Source organism: Eschrichtius robustus, chromosome 14, assembly GCF_028021215.1.
Source record: "Eschrichtius robustus isolate mEscRob2 chromosome 14, mEscRob2.pri, whole genome shotgun sequence".
NCBI lineage: Eukaryota > Metazoa > Chordata > Mammalia > Artiodactyla > Eschrichtiidae > Eschrichtius > Eschrichtius robustus.
Window position 1 is genome coordinate 38,950,470 of NC_090837.1, and position 21,179 is coordinate 38,971,648.

At 35.5% G+C, this 21,179-nt stretch overlaps 1 protein-coding gene across 6 annotated transcripts in view; it reads right to left on the minus strand.

Moving 5' to 3' along the window:
• ESCO1 (establishment of sister chromatid cohesion N-acetyltransferase 1) overlaps positions 1-21,179 on the minus strand; it is a 65,715-nt gene that overhangs the window by 7,245 nt on the left and 37,291 nt on the right. For 5 of the 6 annotated variants that reach the window (XM_068563059.1, XM_068563060.1, XM_068563061.1 and 2 more), the window contains 2 exons: positions 4,525-4,614; positions 1,832-1,975 (listed from right to left, as the gene is read on the minus strand). In XM_068563059.1, the coding sequence (XP_068419160.1) occupies positions 1,832-1,975; positions 4,525-4,614 (234 nt within the window). Of the gene's footprint in view, positions 1-1,831; positions 1,976-4,524; positions 4,615-5,164; positions 5,289-21,179 lie in introns of those variants that run through there. The other variant, XR_011076237.1, reaches the window with a different exon arrangement.

Genomic DNA, 21,179 nt, shown 5'->3' on the forward strand with positions numbered 1-21,179 from the left:
GATGGCAGAGGAATCAAGAGTTAAAAAGGTCCTTTCCCTACACTCCTACCTCTTAAAAAAATAAATACTCTAAAAAAACATACATCTCTTCTGCCAGTCTAGTGGCCAAAAAGGGACATGGCTAGCCTTCTGATGGGACATGGTACACAAGTTAAAAACAATCAGACAACACAAGTGAGAGTTAACAAAGAACAAATAAGCAAATATTACACAACTATGTTCTAATCTAAACACTGCTACAAGTCATTTTTGGAACTAGGTAGAATAAAAATTTAAAAAACACAAGGGTGGGGAGTTCCCTGATAGTCTAGTGGTTAGGACTCAGTGCTTTCACTGCCGTGGCCAATTCAACCCCTGGTCAGGGATCTGAGCTTCCGCAAGCCATGCAGCGCGGCCAAAAAAAAAAAAAAAAAACAAACCCCAGAAAACTACAAGGGTTTACTAAAGAACATTCATTGTGAACAACAACAACCAAATAAAAAACACTGTAAGAAACAGTCAAAAACAAGACAGATGTCTGCAATTTCTTTTAATGCTTAGTCATTTGCCAAACAGATGTAAGAATGCTCTATCATAAAATTTGCAAATATCTTTGTCACTGTGCAAATCTGACTTCAAATATTTAATTTCCCTCATCTAATTAACTTCATTTGTTTCAATCATCAATTTTGTCTAAAAACTGATACTTCCCTCAAGTCGGTATCTTACTATTAACCCTCCTCAGGAGTAATAAATCATGCTAGTTGGAGTGAAATTAAGGGAGGTGAGTTGCTAAGGACAATCCTTAAACACATAACAGTTATTCAATACACACTGAAAGCACTGTGGCATTCAGGAAAATCAAGCATGACATTGTTGATATCTCTTAAAAGTGGGACAATCAAGACTCAGGGACCTATCAAGCGGATAAATGATAAAGCAAAGAATAAATCCACTGCAATGAAAAAATAAACCCACACGATTTGTACTATGCAAAAATTAACTCAATTACAGTATGGCAAGCTTCTATGAGTTAGTCATTTTATATCAAATTTGTATCTCCAAACTACTTTGTCAGCTATTTAAATCAAATTTGTAATTACAAACAGCAAGATTCATAAACTACACAATTTCAGGTTGAATTTTTTTAATGCAGCTTAACATATGGAAATTAACTCACGCAGATTTGTTTCGACTTTGTACTTTATTAGAAAATTTTATGATGAAGCATACTCTTGCAGGCAACTAAAAGATACTATTGTTTGTTTTTTTGCACAATTTGGCTCTTAAACACAAGCCAAGTCCTCATCTAGAGCTCAACCAAAGAAGTGGTGATCCACTGCAGGCGTGCGCAACTTTTCATAAAGGGCCAGGCAATAAGTATTTTAGGCTTTGCAGCATACCTGGCCTCTGCTGCAACTACTCAACTCAGTCTTTGTAGTGTGAAAGCAGCCACAGACAATATGTAAGCAAATGGGCATGGCTGTGTTACAATAAAACTTTATAAAAACAGGCTGGATTTTGCCTTCAGGCTGTAATTTGCCAACCCTTGATTTATTCCAGTGCTGAAGGGACTGAGACAGACATTACGTTAGCAGCCAACAAGGAAACTTCCCGAACAAAATTTAATAGTACTTTTGATTTATAGAATTTTTCTCTTATACTTTATACTGACTTGAGAAACTAATTCCCATGCAAGATACAACTCCACTGCAGTAAAGAATTACACACAGGAATTCTTGCATTCATACTCTTCCTTACATAAAATGCTGAAAAATTTACCAGGATTATGTTATTCCTGTAACTCTTTAAACACCATACTACATACGACCACTCTTTAAAAATCACTTACCCATTGGATATGTTCTGCAATTAGGCAACCAACTACTTTTTTGTCATTAGAAATAAAGAGAAGTGTTTTTGTTCTGGAATAGCACATTAGTGGAGCCTGCTGGAAACCTAAATCATTATCAACCATCTCTCTAATCTCGTCAACCTGCCAAATAAAGAACAATATTTTTTTAACAACAAAAGCATTTTATATATGTAAAAATATACTATTTCAGTTCAATAAATTGAGTATATTATTCCAAGCAGGATATCCTCTGAAGAGTGCTTCTGACTGACTGTCCTGACCAATAAATGTTTTTCAAGCCCTGTGGACCAATTTGCAAAAGGAGGAAAGAATGGAGAGTAATGTCAAGCCCAGCAGTCTGGGAACAACAGGAGTGAGAGCTCCTACAATAGGTAGTAAGAACAAAGACTTCCCATTAGAAGGATCATGGGTTTGAGTATTGGAGAGAACTTCACTGGAATCTTCGCCAGGCAAGCCACGCTTTTCTTCTTCGCAAGGCTTAATGAGTACTCTCATCAGTAAAATAAATGCAGGTGAACACAGAGGACAGACATAAATGTTTACTCCTTATCAACCATTTATAGGCCAGACATTATGCAAAGCACTTTATCAATAGTATCTCATTTAAATCCAACACCTCTTAGAGGCTTATAGTTTCTTTTGCATACGGAAGAAATAAAATTCAAAAGTAACTTTGCCATGTCAGATATGGGACATCTAGAACCAAAAAGCTGGGATTTCTGGGATTTGAACCTATAATGTTAATATGGCATCAAACTGCTTCTTTCTGTTTACCTCCTAGAATTGTGGTCAAGGTCAAATACGATAAGCTCAAACTTTTATAGGTTCTCAAAGTCAAGATTTTTGTAGGCACTCAAACATTAGTTCCTTCCCCAGTTAAAAAATAATCTGTAAATATTCAGTCCAATAAACATTCATTTGTGACACTAAGTTTAAAATGCAAATAACACCTATGACGGTTAAGTACTCACACCTCTGACATGCAGAATACCATGTAATACATCTCTTATTCAGTGATGAAAACTTAAGTCCTCTTAATCCTAAAACAATATCCCACAATACAATACTTGACTCAGTTCCTAAAGGCAAATGACTCACAATTCCTTAGATTTTAATTTTTAACCTATTATGGGTTACTAACCAGTAACATACTGAATTGTAGGTTACTAAGAGTCTGTCCTGAGAAATGAAAATGAGGAAATTAGAATTTCCTGTGGAGTCTTGGTAAGAAATGTCTGGACGCCACATGCAGTAAAGCAAAGTACCCACTGTGCATTTCCAAATGATAACAGTTGGAATTCCAAAAATTCCATAATTTAATTTTCATTTAGTCAATTACTAATCCAACATTAATTCAACAAGTATTTGTTTCTGTGCAAGGATCAATGTTTCAAATACAAGACAGGTTTATGTGCCATTCTAAATACTACTTGTCTATACTGTTCAGCAGTGGTAAACATGGGGGCTTATTTGAGTATCGGGTATTGTTCAGTTATATATTCAGGGTACCTGAAAAGTCAGGAACCACAGGATAAACTTATACAAATGATCCTTGAACAACACAGGTTTGAACAGGATGGGTCCACTTTTAGATGGATATTTTTCAATAGTAAATACTTCAGTACTACATGGTCCGTGGTTGGTTGAATCCGAAGATACAGAGGAACCTAGCACACTGAATTATATGTAGATTAACACTGCCTCCCCCAACCGCTGTTCAAGGATCAACTGTACTGTAAGTGGAATGTTAGCTATATTTTCAAATAACAGGTTCAAAGTGTTTTTCTTCAACCTCCCTTTCAGGTGAAGTATTCCTAAATCTAAAGAGGTCCAACTATTAACCTGAGAAAAGTAAATAAACTACTTTCCCTGTGTTTCTAGATATGTTGAAAACACTCTAGTTTAATTAAGTTTTTCAGATAAACAATCAGACCCATTGCTTTACATTATGAGGTACTTCTGAAAAAGCATCTGGAGGAGAAACATTTTGAGTATATTATTTGAAAATGTAATTAATATATTCATTAAAAATAAGTTTGTCCTATGGCCTCCTGACATTTAGGGTACTCTATATAAATAAAATGGTTCCAGACTTCATTATCTCTCTGGTTCATTTCTCTGAACCCTAAATTGGACTAAAACCTGGCTCACACTAGATAAGAGGATTTTAAGTTTTCTCCGTTACATTTATAAATCAGAATATATCTGATTTTCTACCTTAAGATTACGATTACTTCATGTTTAACTTAAGGATAATTATGATCTACTACTATATCCCCTTCTGCAATAAGCTTTTATTTAGAAATTTACTCTCAGAATAAAATGACATTTATTAATTTTAGTTTTATAAATTATGATTCAGATTTTTCTTTTAATTTTGATTCTTGAAATCACTTATGTGGCATTATTCATTACTATGCCTTCATACCATCACTCAAATTACTGGTAATATGAGACAGTAATCAATCAATCCACTAAAAATTCATTTCACTTATGCTAGATACACTACAAAGTTAAAGCATAATTTTTCAGTTGGGTTGTGACTAAATGCTTATTTCTTGTTTTCAGAACTGGTTTTTAAATGTGCTCTGCCAGCAATAAGTTATACTCTTAAAATTAGCTGCAAAATTATACTATTCATTCTGTGTGAAATTTCACTGGAAATTTACCTTTTTCAGGGCATACTTTGGGTCTTCAGGAAGAACCATTATTATCCTGCCATCAGGATATTCAGCTAGAATTCTTTCTTTTTTCCAACCCTAGACATATATATTAAAAAAAAGAATTAATTTATTTATCACATTTCATACATCATATTCACGTACAATAAGAAAAATATATCAATGTGTCTAAAAATTACAGACACGGAAAAGTATATGCTCGTTAATATTTAATGAGACATGATAAATCAGCTAATTTGTATAATAGGTATAATACAAGCTAATTTCTCTCTACTATTCATTCAGAGATCTAATACCACAACAGCATTTCTAATTTATCATTTCCCATTTTAAATTAATTTTGAAAATGACACACCAAAAGCAAGCCCCTTAAGGTCAGTGATTCCCAGCACCTAAAGGATAACTCACCCAGTTTCTTGATAAGAGAATTAAAGTCTTAAATTTCTTTGGAACATCGTTACCTCCACAAACAAACACTCATGGTTTTATGTCTGGCATGCCAAAGACCTCCAGGAGGTTTTAAATGAACTGATTTGCATGCAGTAGCCCAATATGTAAGGAATAGTTTTTATTCTTATTGATCACAACTATCAAAGTCACAAGAAGGATACTATAAAAATATAACTACCTTCTAAGAATCTAATAGGGAAGGAGAGGCTACGTTGTGTGTATCTGAAGTTAAACATACTCAAAAAAAGAGAGGTAATAAACTCTTCTTCAGATCCACACTCGTGGTGATTAATGAGCAGAACCTGCATGAAAAAAAAAACAAAACAAAAGCCACTTAAATCTAGTAAGATGGGACTGAACCAGAGGTTAAAACTAGGAGCTTTGAAGTTAAAAGTAAGTACAGAAGGAATGAGCTTAACTGGTTGTTCCATTTGTCTTACCCAACCAACTTTAAATAAAAATGCCTTTCAAGAAGCAATATGTACTTCTATTAAAGAAAACCAGCACCTTCTTTCTGAGATTTGTTTGAGAATATTAAAGCTCAATGAAACCAAGAAAAAGGCAACTATATTTTTAAAAATACTATGGCAAGTCTGAAAGGAGGTTGATTTTCTTAAATAATCCAGAATGGTCTTTTTGGGAGAGGGCAGGATCTTAGCTGGGGACAAAAAGTCTAGAAACAAACTTGGTATAAATCACAATTTGGATTAAAGTATTTAAAATCAGAATTTGTTTAAAAAACAGAGCACCCAAAGGTAAAGTAAAATTCAGACTATAATTATGATGGTAATGCGTTCCCAAGATTTGAGAAGAAAAAAGGAGCAGAAACAATAGTTACAGAAGTCATTTTTTTCAAACTAGAAACGAAATCTGAATCATATCCAGACTTGAATATAGGTAAATGCTTTAAAAAGGCATAAAAGATATCACCCTCTTTAAAAACAAATTTACATTAATATGTTATTTTTGGGAAAAGTTTTAAAAATAAATCTATTTCACATAAAATGAAAATGGAGACTTTTCATTTTAAAAACTAAACGACAAATTCAATGAAAAGCTAGAATTTAAGTAACCCCAACTTATAACAAAGTCATACGTCCTGAACTGAATTACCTAAAGATAATTTGATAAGCTATTTTCCTACTGTCTTTAAAAATAACAATACTGGTCTAACGTCATTATATTGCACCGTAGGCACTAGATACATTATTTTGCTTTACTGACTTTTTAGTACAAAACTTTCTCTTGAAACAAGTTGAGACTTGCATGTTCACACAGGAAATGTTATCACAATTGGATTTGATACAATTTTTTAAAATGTTTTAAATATGATTGTTTTTTCATGTACATGTATAAGAAGCAGGAATTGCAAAGGGCAGAGTTATTACTGCTTAGGTTTCTAATGTTCATGAAGACAGCATATTTAAGTGAAAACTTTTTAAGAGTTCTGGAATAAAATTTCAGGGTTTAAATCCCATTTCTTGGTAGTTGCTAGCTATATGGTCTTGGGCGAATCACTGGAACTCTCCTTGTTTCCTGACCTAGGCTATGGACAAAATCGCTGTCATCACATTCATTACTTAGGAGTTTAGAGGACTGCATTTAAGAGATGATACCTCACAGAGAGTAGCCACTCAGTAACTCTTAGTAACTTCCACTCTACCTTCCTAATGGCATCAAACTAAAATCCATGTACTACTTTAAGAAAACACAATTAATAAAGTCCCCAAAGTTAAATACGACAATAAATTCAAATCCTGGACAAGGCAAAGATGAAAGAACCAAGTTGGCTAATATCTGTCAAATAAGATACTAAAGACATTTATATGCTTCAACTGCAGTTAACTCTTTCCTGGAGTCAATAACCACATGATCCTCCTATCTTTAGAATACTTAGATGAGATGAAATGTGTCTGCTACTTGAAACTGAGGCAGAGGTGGAGGTTTTGGGAAGGGTAAATGCAATTTAGAGGAAGAACCAAATAGCCACAGCTTTTTTGCAAAGACATAAATTTCAATGCAGTGCATTTACACCTTTCACCTTTAGCTCTAACATGTTACACATATCCCTCTGCTAGCAAGTGGTATTTTCCAAACCCCAAATATTCTTAATTCACCCATCCGGCTACTGAAAAGCAGAACGCTTTACACTGCTGATAGCAATCAATGATTTTTTTTTTTGCCCCAACCCCATTGTAGTTACTCTAGACTTCAGAGTCTAAAGAATGGAAGGGGTTTTTCCTCTTTTTCCATTTGAAAAAGATTACAATTGAAAACAAAATACATTGGGTGGTGAATATATTGATGTATACAATTGTTGAAATTCATCAACCAAACATTTAGATCTGTGCGTTCAAGTTATATACGTTCATACTAATCACTTTCATAAAAGGCTGAATGGAAATACCCATGAAAGAATACCCTGAAAAATAAAACCAATAACCAGCTTTTCAAAAAAATTATCAACAAATATGGCAAGGGAAAAAAAAAAAAAAAGACCTAGAGGGAGAAACTTTAGATTAAAAGAGATTTAAGAGACATACCAACCAATGCAACATATGGACCTTAATTCAAACAGTATAGAAAATTACGAGATATTTGGGGAGATTCTGAACCCTGAGGGAATATCTGATATTAAGGAATTAAATTTTAAAGGTGTGGTTATACTCTTTAAATCCTGTTTATGGTAAAAAAAAAAAAAAAAAAAAAAAGAGTAATCTTTTCATCTTTTAAAAATACATATTTAAAAATATCCACTAAAATAATAATGTGATACCTGGGTTTCACTTTAAAATAATTAGGAGGGTTGGATGCAAGAAGATTTCCCATGAATTGTGACTTGTTAAAGCTAAGTGATGAGTACCTGGGGACTCACTGTTTGGTGGTGGGGATGGGGGGCGAGATGGGGTAGACTGTTTTGGAAAGTTCAAATCACCCATTGTCAAAACTGTGCCCAAGGCCCAAGGCTTGCTCAAATACCATTTATTCAGAAGTGAAAAATGAATGTCAAATGAATCCAGTCAGCAGAGTGGTTAGACCTGAGGCTGGGAAAAGCACTGACTGCGGTGGGGGCACAGAGCGGCTTCTGAGATGCTAGTGGTGTTTCTTGTCATGTGGGCGTTCACTTTGCAAAACTACACCATTAAGCTGAGCACTCATTATTTGGGTACCTTTCTTTACATGTTGTATTTCAATTAAAATTTTACTTAAAATTACTAAAGGAATTTGAAAAACAGACATTTTTAGTTCGACAGCAAGTCTAACACTTTTTATATGTTGAAATAGATATATTCTAAACACCATCTCTTTTTAAAATTTTAAGTCTTCAGAAACAAAAGTAAATTAAAATTAACTCATTCAAAATTCGGTCACATGCTTTTTTTGACAGTACCCAAGGCAGAAAGCATAAAAAACTGCAGAAAAACTGCGTAAGAGAAACAAATTATAGACTCTTGAAATATATAAAAATATTTTGTTGAAATGAATTTTAAACGTAAATATGTACTTATGAATATTTTAAAAGTCAGCAAGGACATACACCAAAATATAAACAGAGGTTATCTGAGTGATTTAATTTTTTTCCTTTTAGTTTATCTGTATTTCCTGTTTTTTTCTACTTTAATAAAATGGTATAATAAAAGTATTAATATACTTTAACTACCCCCAAGCAGCTGGTTTTAATTCATGTTTGGATACTTTGCAAAAATAATCTTGTATTAACAACAATAATGATGAAGATGTGTTTCCATGCCCTCTCCAGGCACACCACCTTTCCCGAATCTCCATGTGTTCACCAACCCAAAAGCTCTCTGAACCCTGTCCTTCTGGGTTTTTTGGAGGCTTCACTACAGAGGCAGGATTGATCAAATCATTGGCCACTGGTAACAGAACTCAATCTCCAGCCCCTCTCCCCTCCCCAGGATCAGGGTGTGAGAATTGAAAGTTCCAACCCTCTGTAGTCGGCTCCACTGGCAAACACCACCCCGTCCTTGGGTGAGTTCCAAAGGTCATCTCGTTAATGTCACAAAAGACACTTTCTCCCATCACTTAGGAAATTCCAAAGGTTTTGGGAGCTGTGAGTCAGGACAAGCACTGAAGATGGGGTCAATTATTTCTGAGCTAAATTTATTGTACACACAATATATTTTGTTGAAATTCAAATAAAATAATAAGAACCTAGTCTATATTACTCATGGACCCTAGAGCCAACTACGTCACTCACTAGCTGTGTGATTTCAGGCAAAATACATATCCTTCTTTCTGCTGTTTCCTCATTTATAAATTAATTGTAACTACTTAGTGATCTGCTAAAAGAACTAAGAGGAGTTTAATATGGGTAAAATGCTTAGAGACCTTAACTAATGTCATTTCTTTTCCCTCTTAAATGTAAAATAAATTAATTTGTATCAATTCATTTACCCCCCAAAAAATTCCTCTGGGAATTAAAAAACATGAAGATATCTTATATATTGATTTGTGTTCAGTCAACCAGGCATGAATGATATAATCAGTCTATTAAAGCAAAATTAAGCACAATGCTATCTGAAGTTAACCTTCAAATCCGTTAGCTATATTTACTACTACTAGAGTATTTCAAGATTCATGGCTTCCCATTTTAAATGACTTAACCACTAAAAGCCAGCCAACCTGTTTAAGTTAATTTTTCATAGTTTTAAAGAAGGTATTCAGAAAAACGAAAGTCCCATGACACAGTGGGGTTTTTTAATTCATTAAGTGAGTCACAAATCAAAGAATATACACAAGAATTTGTTTTATTTTAGAAAAATCTGACTCAATTCTAAAGATGTTTTTTATAGACTTTTCATTTTGTAGGTATGCTATGATAGCAGGATCTCCTCCAGTGTACTTTTCTCATTCTCTGCAATATTTGAACTGAACAGAAGCTAGAAGCCCTAAAAGCTTCTACTCCTCCAGTAAAACTATTTGTTTTGATAAATCCTGTATCCTATGACCAATTTTCTTTGATCCAGGGGTTAAGCTACAGGGATCTGGAGTTTTGGGATGACTAGACTGCTGAGGCCTACAATGAGACTTACTATAAATATAGACCATTAGCTCCAAAACGACTAAGACTTCGTTTGACACACACTATAGCCCAAGTCATAGCACTGAAAATTAAGTAACCAATAAATATTTTTGAAACGCTGGAGTGTGCTTGAAGGACTAAAGCCTCTATTCGTAAAACCAAGAACTTAACCTCTCTGTCTTAGTTTTGTAATCCATAAAAGAGGAATGAAAACTACTTCACTAAGTTACAGTGAATTAAATAATACTTACTGAACAATTACAAAACTTAGTTATACCTGACAGAATTTGGAAGGTAAAGAGGGGGAGAATGCAGTCACCAAGGAGTCAAATATCATTTATAAATATTAAAATTAAAGGCAATCAACAAAACTAAACATCAAAATATAGCTAGTAAAAACTGGGAAAAGAAGATTTTACTAAAACACATTTATATACAGCTTGAGATATATATATATACATATAAGCTATACATACAATGTTGGAAACACTGAAAAAGACAAAAGTGCTTAACCAGTGGAGAATGAGACTGGAAATAGGGGAGGGAAAAAGGAGGCTTTTTTTTTTTTTTTTCATTTTATACCTTACAATTCTGGAAATTTCCATTTCCAGGTACACATACTGCTTTTATAAATTTTCTTTTAAAAGATGAGTTGAAGAATAAAAACTTTGAAGGCCACCCTTTAATTCACCTAAATTAAAATCTTTTTAAGGAAAAAAATGTGAAAGGAATTTCTCCACAATGGAGGTTTGAAGAACAAATGTTCTTAAAAGCACATGTTAAAAAGAGAAGTATTTAAATGCTCTTTCTTGCAAGTAATACAATAATGGTATATAAGAAAATTTTTTCAATAATGCCTTTTCATAACTAAGGACCATCTGATTCTGAAATACAATTTTTAAAATTACTTTGGAAGGAACTCAATGATTTACAGAGCAACATCTGTTTTCAACAGTTATTTTCCATTTCTCTAACATCCCTGTCATGTGTATATATGTTTTTTTAAATTATAGTTTTCACCACTTCCTGAGAAAAATCTAAGTTCTAAGAAATAGGTTTTTATGAGAGGTGCTTAATATGTTCTGAACAGCAAAACATTTTCATGGGTAAAATGGTAGAATCTTAAAACTACTTGGAGTTTTAATAGCTTCTGATTAAGAAAAACAAAAATCTAAAAGAAACAGAAGTGATGAAGTCTGGTTTTTATTAAAGTCACCCAATTTATAATTCAGGAAAAAAGTCTAGAGCTCACCTAATTAGATATTTTAATACATGGCAGTAACTTTCTTAAATGATGTCCACCTAATCAACTTGCTGGACTAACCAATGCTTAGTTTTCCCTGGGTAACAGAAGCTGATGCCTGGGGCACACTGACTGTCAACCAGTAAACAACTACTTTGGAATTCCAAAACTAAGTGACGTGATTACCAAGAGTCATTTGTTTGTTCCTAAACTTGTTTATGCCAATTTATTTATTATTTTAACTATAAAATGCAATCAAATAAACTGACAAAATTATAGTACAGGGACTTCCCTGGTGGCGCAGTGGTTAAGAATATGCCTGCCAACGAAGGGGACACGGGTTTGAGCCCTGGTCCGGAAAGATCCCACAAGCCGCGGAGCAACTAAGCCCGTGCGCCACAACTACTGAGTCTGCACTCTAAAGCCCGTGCGCCACAACTACTGAAGCCTGCGCACCTAGAGCCCATGCTCCGCAACAAGAGAAGCCACCGCAATGAGAAGCCCGTGGACCACAACGAAGAGCAGCCCCCACTCGCCGCAACTAGAAAAAAAAAAACCCGCATGCAGCAACGAAGACCCAAGGCAGCCAAAAATAAATGAATACATAAACTTATTTTTTTATAAAAGAAGAAAAGCACAGGTATTTGGGTCTGCATCTCCTCTTTAAAAAACGAGTGCAAAAATAATTGTTTTAATGAAAGTTAGGCAGAACACTCTGGAAAAAAGCAAATAGGCCAAGTCTCTTTTAAAAATCAGAAATGCAACAAGAACAATTCTATACCCAGATTCTCAGGTTGCTCTGCAGTATTTAAGTTCTTCCTCTATTTTTTTAAAAGTACATCATAAAGGATGGCTATGGGTGTGATTTATATGAAGAAAAAAAACAAAGCTAAACTAACTAGAGGATCCGTACTCAAAGAAACAGCTTCCCCCCATCAATTACATTTAACATACATTGATAGGCTTCAAATTATAATAAAATGTTTAAACTGTGTAATGACCCTATAGAAGACATTGTTCTTTGCCCATCCCAAGCCATTCTCTCCCATTCTTTTTTTGACCATTTTGTTTGGGGCGGTAATATGTGTATTTCCAACAATAAATTCCAAATAGTCCAGTGTTTCTCAACAGGGCTGTTACTGGCACTTTAGGCTAGACATTCTACCTTCTTTGGAACTGTCACACGCATTGCAAAAAGTTTAGTACCCCTAAACCCTGCCCACCAAATGTCAATATTCTCCACATATTTCCAGATGCTACCTAACAGAAGTTATGTAATAAACACCCCATTCCCCTACCTTGAGAACCACTGGCATAATAAATCATATTCTCTTACTTCTTTTTGACAGATTCTTGCATTCCCAGCTCTCTTGCAGCTAAGGGGAGCTACCAGGCCCAGTTCCGGTGAATGAGACATAGGGAACTTTGCAAGAGCTTCTGGAAAAATGCTGTTCTTCACTGATAAAAGGAAAAAACCACTTGAGGGACTCTTTTTGAAAGAATACCCACTCCAACCAACATTCCTGCTTTAAATCTGAACATGGTATCTGGACTACAGAAGTTTACTTTATGGACCATGAAGTTACAGCTATGAAGCTAAAGAGTCAACACACTAAGGAGAGGAGGGCACTGAAGGAGAAGTACCCAGTGTTCATGTTGGGTATTTTTAAAAAACTTTTTTTTGATTGTTGAACTGCTGAATGGAACAACCCCAAGACTATGTACCTCCAGACTTCTTCTTAAGAAAACATATATCCTTATGATTTAAGCTACTATTAGCTGGGTATTCTGATACTAAGGATCTACACTTGAATCAACTTTTTTGATTAACTGACCCAATTTTCCCAATTGTGTCAGTTAAGAAAACTTCTGTAATTACATCATCAAATCTATTACTATAGGAATAATATTTCTCTTAAGGTATACTCGGGTCAGACCTAACTAAAAGTCAAATGAAGAATTATGAGATTCTTTTCTCTCCTGTCATTCGCAAATACTAAGGAATCCAAAACATCCCTTTATTAGGATTCATCAATTAAGCACTTTTCAACTTGTAGCAATAATCTCCCAGTATATAAGAAATATTTCATTTGATGTCAGTCTCATCTCAAGGTCATCTGGGCTTAGTGAGCAAATCTACTGACCTCTTCTGTTTCACTCATGATTTTAAAAAATTCATGGCCCAAACTCCACTCCACCCCAAGTCCCAAATCCATTAGTGAAAAATGTTCTCAAAATGTATATCTTTGGGAGTTCCACTCCCAGTTAAGATAAAGAAGGTCATAAAAAGATCACTGGTCCTGCTGTAATAAGAAAACACCCAATAAACTAAAAAGCATGTTTTTTTTTAAGGCAATGAAGAGCTGTGGACTGATTTCCAGAGATGAACCCGCCCTACCTAGGTGAGCAGAGACCAGCAGCCATTTTTATCCCTAAGACATTGACCAATCAGTGTCTTAGAGGAGCAGGATTGCCACAGGCAGAGAACAAGAAAAGTCTCCTACTGGGACAGGGAAAAATCAATCAAATTCTTAACGGTCATAAGTGAGCTGACATGGAAGTCTGAAATCTGGAGGAGCGCGAAACACAGAGGTAATTCTCCACCAACTCTCTCCCATGGGACGTCTGCTGAGTGGCGCTAGGAGGTATAGAGAGATCTGTGTACTGTGGAGTTTAGATCCTCAACCTCTGCTGGAGAGAGGCACCTGATCCCAACCTTAAGACATTAAAAATCCAAATGGATAGAATAACTAAAATTTCAACCCAACTCAACTCCTAATGAAATCTAAGAGATCAGCCCCTTAACGTAGTTGCCAGACAGAAAGAAGGGAAAGCTTTGGCTAGGGGGTGGGGGGTGGGGGCAGGGAAGGGAATTATCTGATTATCTACTTCAGTTGCTAGTGTTCTTTTATACACAATGTCCAATGTCCAAGAAAAACTTACAAGGCAAGACAGGAAGATTTAATATTGTCAACAGGTCAGTTCTTCCCAACTTGATCTATAGAGTCAATGAAATTCCAATCAAAATCCCAGCAAGCTATTTTGTGGATATTGACAAACTGATTCTAAAGTTTATATGGAGAGGCAAAAAAGTCAGAATAGCTAACACAATATTGAAAATGAACAGAGTCAGAGAACTAACACTATTGGACATCAAGACTTACTGTAAAGCTACAATCATCAAGCCAGTGTGACACTGGTGAAAGAAGAAACAAAGAGACAATGAAACAGAATAGAAAGCCCAGAAATAGACCCACATATAGTCAACTGATCTTTGGTAAAAAGAGCAACAGCAATACAATGGAGAAAAGATAGTCTTTTCAACAAATGGTGCTGGAACTACTACTGTATGTCCACGTGCAAAAAAAAAAGGATTTAGACACAGACCTTACACCCTTCACAAAAATTAACTCAAAATGGACCATAGATGTAAATGTAAAATGCAAAACTATAAAAACTCCTAGGAGATAACAAAGGGAAAAATCCAGATGACCTTAGGTATGGCAATAATTCTTTAGATACAACACCAAAAGCACAATCCATGAAAGAAAGAACCGATAAGATGGACTTCATTAAACTTAAAATTAAAAACTTCTGCTCTGCAAAAGACACTGTCCAGAGGATGAGAAGACAAACCTCAGACTGGGAGATATCAATATTTACAATGACCTAGCTCATAAAGGGCTGTTATCCAAAATATACAAAGAATTCTTAAAACTCAACAATAAGAAAACAAACAACCTGTTAAAAAAATGGGCCAAAGACCTGGACAGATGCCTCACCAAAGAAGATATACAGATGGCAAATAAGCATATGAAAAGATGCTCCCTATTCTGTCACCATGGAAATGCAAATTAAAACAACAGTAAGATACAATACACAACCATTAGAATGGCTAAAACCCAGAACACTGACAACATCAAATGTTGACAAGAACGTGGAGCAACAGAAAATCTCATTCATTGCTAGTGGCAATGCAAAATGGTACAGCCACTTTGGAAAACAGTTTGGCAGTTCTTACAAAACTAGACATACTCCTACCACACGACCCAGCATTTGCACTCCTTAGTATTTACAAAAACGAGTTGAAAATGTATGTCCACACAAAAACCTGCACATGGACATTTATAGCAGCTTTATTCACAATTGCCGAAATGTGGAAGCAACCAAGATGTTCTTCAGTAGGTGAACAGGTAAATAAATTATGATACATCAGGATAATAAAATATTATTCATCACTAAAAAGAAATGAGCTATCATGAAAAGATGCAGAGTAACTTTCAATGCATAATACTAAGTGAAAGAAGTCAATATGAAAAGGCTACATACTGTATGATTCCAATTACATACCATTCTGGAAAAGGCCAAACTTTGGAAACAGTTAAAAAGATCAGTGGTTGCCAGGGGCTGGGGCAGGGGTTAGGCAAGGATGAAGCAGGGGAGAACAGAAAAACTATTCTGTATGACATTACTGGATACATGTCATTATGTATCTTTTAAACCCATGAAATGTACAACACCAAGAGTGAACCCTAATATATACTATGGACTTTGGGTGATAATTTGTCAATGTAGGTTCATCAATTGCAACAAATGTACCACTCTGGTGTGGAATGTTAAGCATATGTAGGGGCAGGAGTATACAGGAACTCTCTCTACCGTAGGCTCAATTTCCCTATAAACTTAAACTGCTCTATAAAAATAAAGTCTAGGGCTTCCCTGGTGGCGCAGTGGTTGAGAATCTGCCTGCCAATGCAGGGGACACGGGTTCGAGCCTTAGTCTGGGAAGATCCCACATGCTGCGGAGCAACTAGGCCCGTGAGCCACAACTACCGAGCCTGCACGTCTGGAGCCTGTGCTCCGCAACAAGAGAGGCCGCGATAACGAGAGGCCCGCGCACCGCGACGAAGAGTGGCCCCCGCTTGCCGCAACTAGAGAAAGCCCTCGCGCGGAAACGAAGACCCAACACAGCCATAAATAAATAAATAAATAAACAAACAAATAAATAAATAAAGCTAGTGAAGCAAGCACAGGGAGCTTAATATCTAAAAAAATAAATAAATAAATAAAGTCTATAAAAAAAAGTAAGACCATGGACAGAAATAGGAAATTATGATCCAAGATCAAGAGGGGAAAAGTCAACAGAAACAGACCCAGTGTGACCCAAATGTTTGAATTGGCAGAAAAGAACTTTAAAATTGCTATTACACGTATGCTAAAGATTTTAAAGGACAAGAGGACAAACTATGTGAAAGAAGAATTTCAGGAGAGAAACTAAAACTCTCAAAGATGTAATTCCTGTGATAGAAGGATTAGAAGCATTATTTTTATATATAAAGAAAAATTTATCTTACAGAAAATTATAATTAAACACAACTGAAGAAAAACCACTGGTACAAAATAATCTATAATGACCTCTTACATCTTAGCAAAAAAAAAAAAAAGAGTTAAATTCCTCTATTTTTCTAAACAAAGAACAAACGATTTTAGCACCTAAATTCAGTCAGATATATAATTCAATATGCAAACCTAGTTAATAAACCTCTAACTGCCACAATGAATTCAAATTTGGGCTGCTTTACATATTTTGAAGTATGTTACTATTCTGTCTAACTTACAATATGTTCAATGTCCCCCAAAGATATTTATACTATTAATTCCCAATGATTTAATATCTCCCCCAAAGATATTTATACTATTAATTCCCAATGATTTAATATCAACAAATATCAGAGTTGCCAAAGCCCAGAGAAATCTTCTGGTTTAATCTCATTTTTAAATGAGAAAACTGAGACTCACCACTCTTGTTCTGTGGCTTCAAATCAAAATCTGTTCTTTAATTCAATGTATTTGTTGAGCCCCTACTACGCATTGGCAGGTGCTCTTCAGCACGATAAACAGACTATCAAGGACTCTGCTTCGACACAGCTTCTACTCCAGTGGGGAATACACACAACAAACTTTCAGAGTGTGATAAATTATACAGACAGAAGAGGGACAAGGGGAGCTATTTTGTACTGGGTGGTCAGGGAGGGTGTCTTTAAGACCAGAATGAAGAGAGCCAGTATGTGAAGATCTGAGAGAACACTCCAAGAAAAAGTAATATAAGTACAAATACACCAAGAATGGAATGTGGTTGAAGTGGTTTAAGAACACAAGAAAGATCTGCATGACCAGAGTACAGCAAGTAAGGGGAAGAGTGTAAGGAGATGCGATTAGAGAAGGGGGAGTGTGTGGGGCCTTGATGCCACAGTTAAGTACTCTGAATTTTATTCTACGTGTGATGCGAATTCACTGGAAAATTTTAAAGAAAGGAAGGACATAATCTGAATCAAGTTTTTAAAAGATTGCTATGGACAACATGGAGAAAGACTGCAGGGAAACAAAAATGGAAGTTGGGAGACCAGTTAGGAAAGTGGTCCAGGCAAAAAATGATGCCAGCTTGGTTCAGAGCAGGAGCAGCAGACATGACAAAAGTGGGAGTATTTGGAATCTATTTTGAAGGTGAAATTCACTAATGGATTGAGTTAGAAGCACAATAAAAAGAAAACTGAAGGACTGTTCTGAAGTTTTCAGCTTGTGGATATGAGTAAATGGTGGTACCATCTCTGGAATAGAGAAAAGTAGGGGAAAAACAGATTGAAGTTTTTATTTGCCACTAGATATGTTTTCCCTCCCCAGAGTTTGTGAACACTTTCTACTAAGCCTGTGCTCTAGAGCCCACGAGCCACAACTACTGAGCCCACATGCCACAACTACTGAAGCCCGCACGCCTAGAGCCCATGCTCCGCAACAAGAGAAGCCACTGCAATGAGAAGCCCACGCACCGCAGCGAAGAGTAGCCCCCGCTCGCCACAACTAGAGAAAGCCCGCGCGCAGCAACGGAGACCCAACGCAGCCAAAAATAAATAAATAAATAAATAAATTTATTTTAAAAAATGTAAAATTTTGTTGCATGTAACATTCATTCTAAAGGTATTCTTTCTCCAATATATGGCCTTCACATCCCAAAGGAAAATTACTTTCTGACTGCTCCCATTCTACATTTATACACCACAATATTTTATGTCTTTAAGATATAATAAGTTAGAAAAACTAAAAATGTGGGTCAGGCAAGAGAAAAAAAACTTGGATGCTTGAAATAAGACATTTGGTAATTTTTATGTAACAAATTCCTACCTGTTTCTAAAGAAACTACTTCTTAACTTTCAACTTTCAACCTTTAAGCAGGGAAACTCAATGAAACTCAGACCAAATTCTGAGTCGGCTCTCTGAATTCCTCCTACAAATATACCTGGGCTCCCTATTCCCTAACAATGCTGGAGTACAGTTCTAAGAGCCAAGGCTACTTTGCTTCGGATTCCTTTCCCAATCCCAAGACTTAAAAATCCTTATTCCTGCTCCACACCCAGTTTCCTCTTTGTCCTAATTATCTTCAAAAGGAATATAGAAAAAGTATGCAGAAGTAAATCCACATGTATTCAAGTTTCACGTAAAAGAAATTAAAGGTTACTGGATCGTGGCTTCCCTGACTCAGCTTTCTGTAGCAGCACTGTCTAACTGAACTCACTGGGACAATACAAATATTCTACATCTACACTAACACGTAGCCTCTAGCAACTTGTGACTACTGAGCACTGGTTACTGTAACTGAGGAACAGCATTTTTCATTTCTGTGGTTTAGTGCTACCATACTTGATAGTGCAGCTGTACATCTAAATCAGGGATCTGTCAAATCCTTCTTCAAAGTTTTTCTTGTCATCAAGACATGAAAACAAACCCCTCTTCTGACCACTGCTCTACCAAAGTAATTATCACTTCTAAATTGCAAAGCTAATTTATAATTTAATTTAAATAGTTAATATTGATTTATTGCTTTAATAGTTACTTAAATCTTCTATTGTTAACTTTTCATTTCTTTCAGGCTTTGTTCCTAAATTTGAAGGCAAGGGTATATCAAATACCCTGAGAGTAAGGTCCTCCACAAAGCATTCAGTCAAATGTTAATCAATTCAAAGGAGATAAGGGAAAGACAGAGGTAAGAAAGATTAAGTTAGGAGATTTTCTGCAAAGAACCCACATATTATTTCTCTTCTGCATTACTAAAAGCTCAAAATACAGATGAGTTCTGGATAGGTTCCTTGCCTAGCAACATGGCTCAATGTTCTTGGGGGAGTTTTTCCTGCTTTCTCTTTACACCTTTAGGAAAACAGTATCTTAGTTCATGAAGGTAAACTGAAATGAACCTAGGTCTAAACCAGAATCCAGGCTCCCCCTGAAGGCTTAAGGGGCTCCTTCCTAAATAGTTCCTAGTAAGTCAGATAAAATACATTTCCTCAAATGGTGTCAATGAGGCAGATGGAGTACAATGATGGAACAGAGAAAGAGAGCACCATCACTCTCTCCCCTACCCCAAACCAAAGAGGATAAGGCAAAGAAAAAGAAAATACTCTAGTCAACCAAAAGTAGCCTCTGTGGCATCAATTTCTATTGATACTATGGCTATATAATTTATATGTTATTTTAATCTTTTGAAAAGAAGACTTCAGCCATTTTTACCTGTCATAGATTATTACCATGTCTAAGGGAAACTTTTTACCCTAAGGAAAAACTACTTATTTTTTAAAGAATGTTTGATTAAAATATAAAAAGTATAACTCATTCTAATTTATTCTAAGTGGAAGAAAACTTGATTTCCAATCGCTGAACACTGCCCATTTGAAATAAATAAAAGCCAGAGCACGAAATGACTTCTTTTCTATGTGCTTCTCTCCAAGAATCAGACACAACAGATGGAACTGGCATTTAAAAAACTTAGATGTTTCATCAAACACTTAAGAGTACTTAACGCAAAAGCACAGTATTAGGTGCCCAATAAATGATTCATGTCACAACCCAAAATCCAGGGTTGTGATCACAGCAGAATATCTTTAACATAGGCATGTTTTTATCCTCTCTCCATACACTAGAAAAGAATGCTACAATGTTCCGGAGGAGTTTCTACCTTAAAATCTACGTATACCTACACATCTGAAAACAGCAAAAGGTAAGAACATTAACTTTGATGTTAGTGAAGGATGGCCAACTGCTAAACTCGATTCCTTCTCTTGAGCTTATTTCAAAAATAAATAAAATAACCCATAGCTCTGTCCCATCAAGGAGGGCGGGGGTGGGGTCTGGGGCAGGAATCAGTCTTCCCTAAGTTGCTCTACCGCTTTACAGTTTTGCAAGAGCCAGAATTTGTTGAGAAGGTGATGACTCCACCTTGCTCCATAAACTAATTTCCTTTGGTATTGTGGAAGAGCAGAGTACATTAATTCCTGGTTGATTTCTTTACAGATTGTGTCAGAAATTAAGAACCTCCTTTAAAATAAAGAATTAAGTCTTTTAAACCAAATCTTTTTATAATTTGAGGAAACTGGTTGCAAGAATCAAATAATGTAACTTGAGCAGAATACATTTTAACTTCTACCAGATTCACGTATGTAAAATAAACAAATATTTTTGCCAAAGAAGTATTCTATAATTTAGCTGCCTGATAGAGCTATTTTTCTTTTCAAGTTGTAAGGATATTAATACAGTCAAATTGGAAAAGTACAAATTTCAAGTGACAAATCAATATCTAGCTATAGATATTCTATGTCCACACACCTTATATTTTATTTAGTTAAGCAGTAGGAGGGTGTATGTGTGGAAAAGCAGATGAAATAAGGAATATAAAGGATCATCACAGAAGGGAACCAAAAAAAGAAAACCCCACCTATCTCGGGAAGAAGTAACTGGATAAATAAAACCATGAATATAAATCCTTCAACCAAAGGTAAGGATACAAATTTAACTGAAGCCAATAAAGATCTTTAAATAATCCAACATCTGGTGCCTATATGAAATGAATTGGTGATC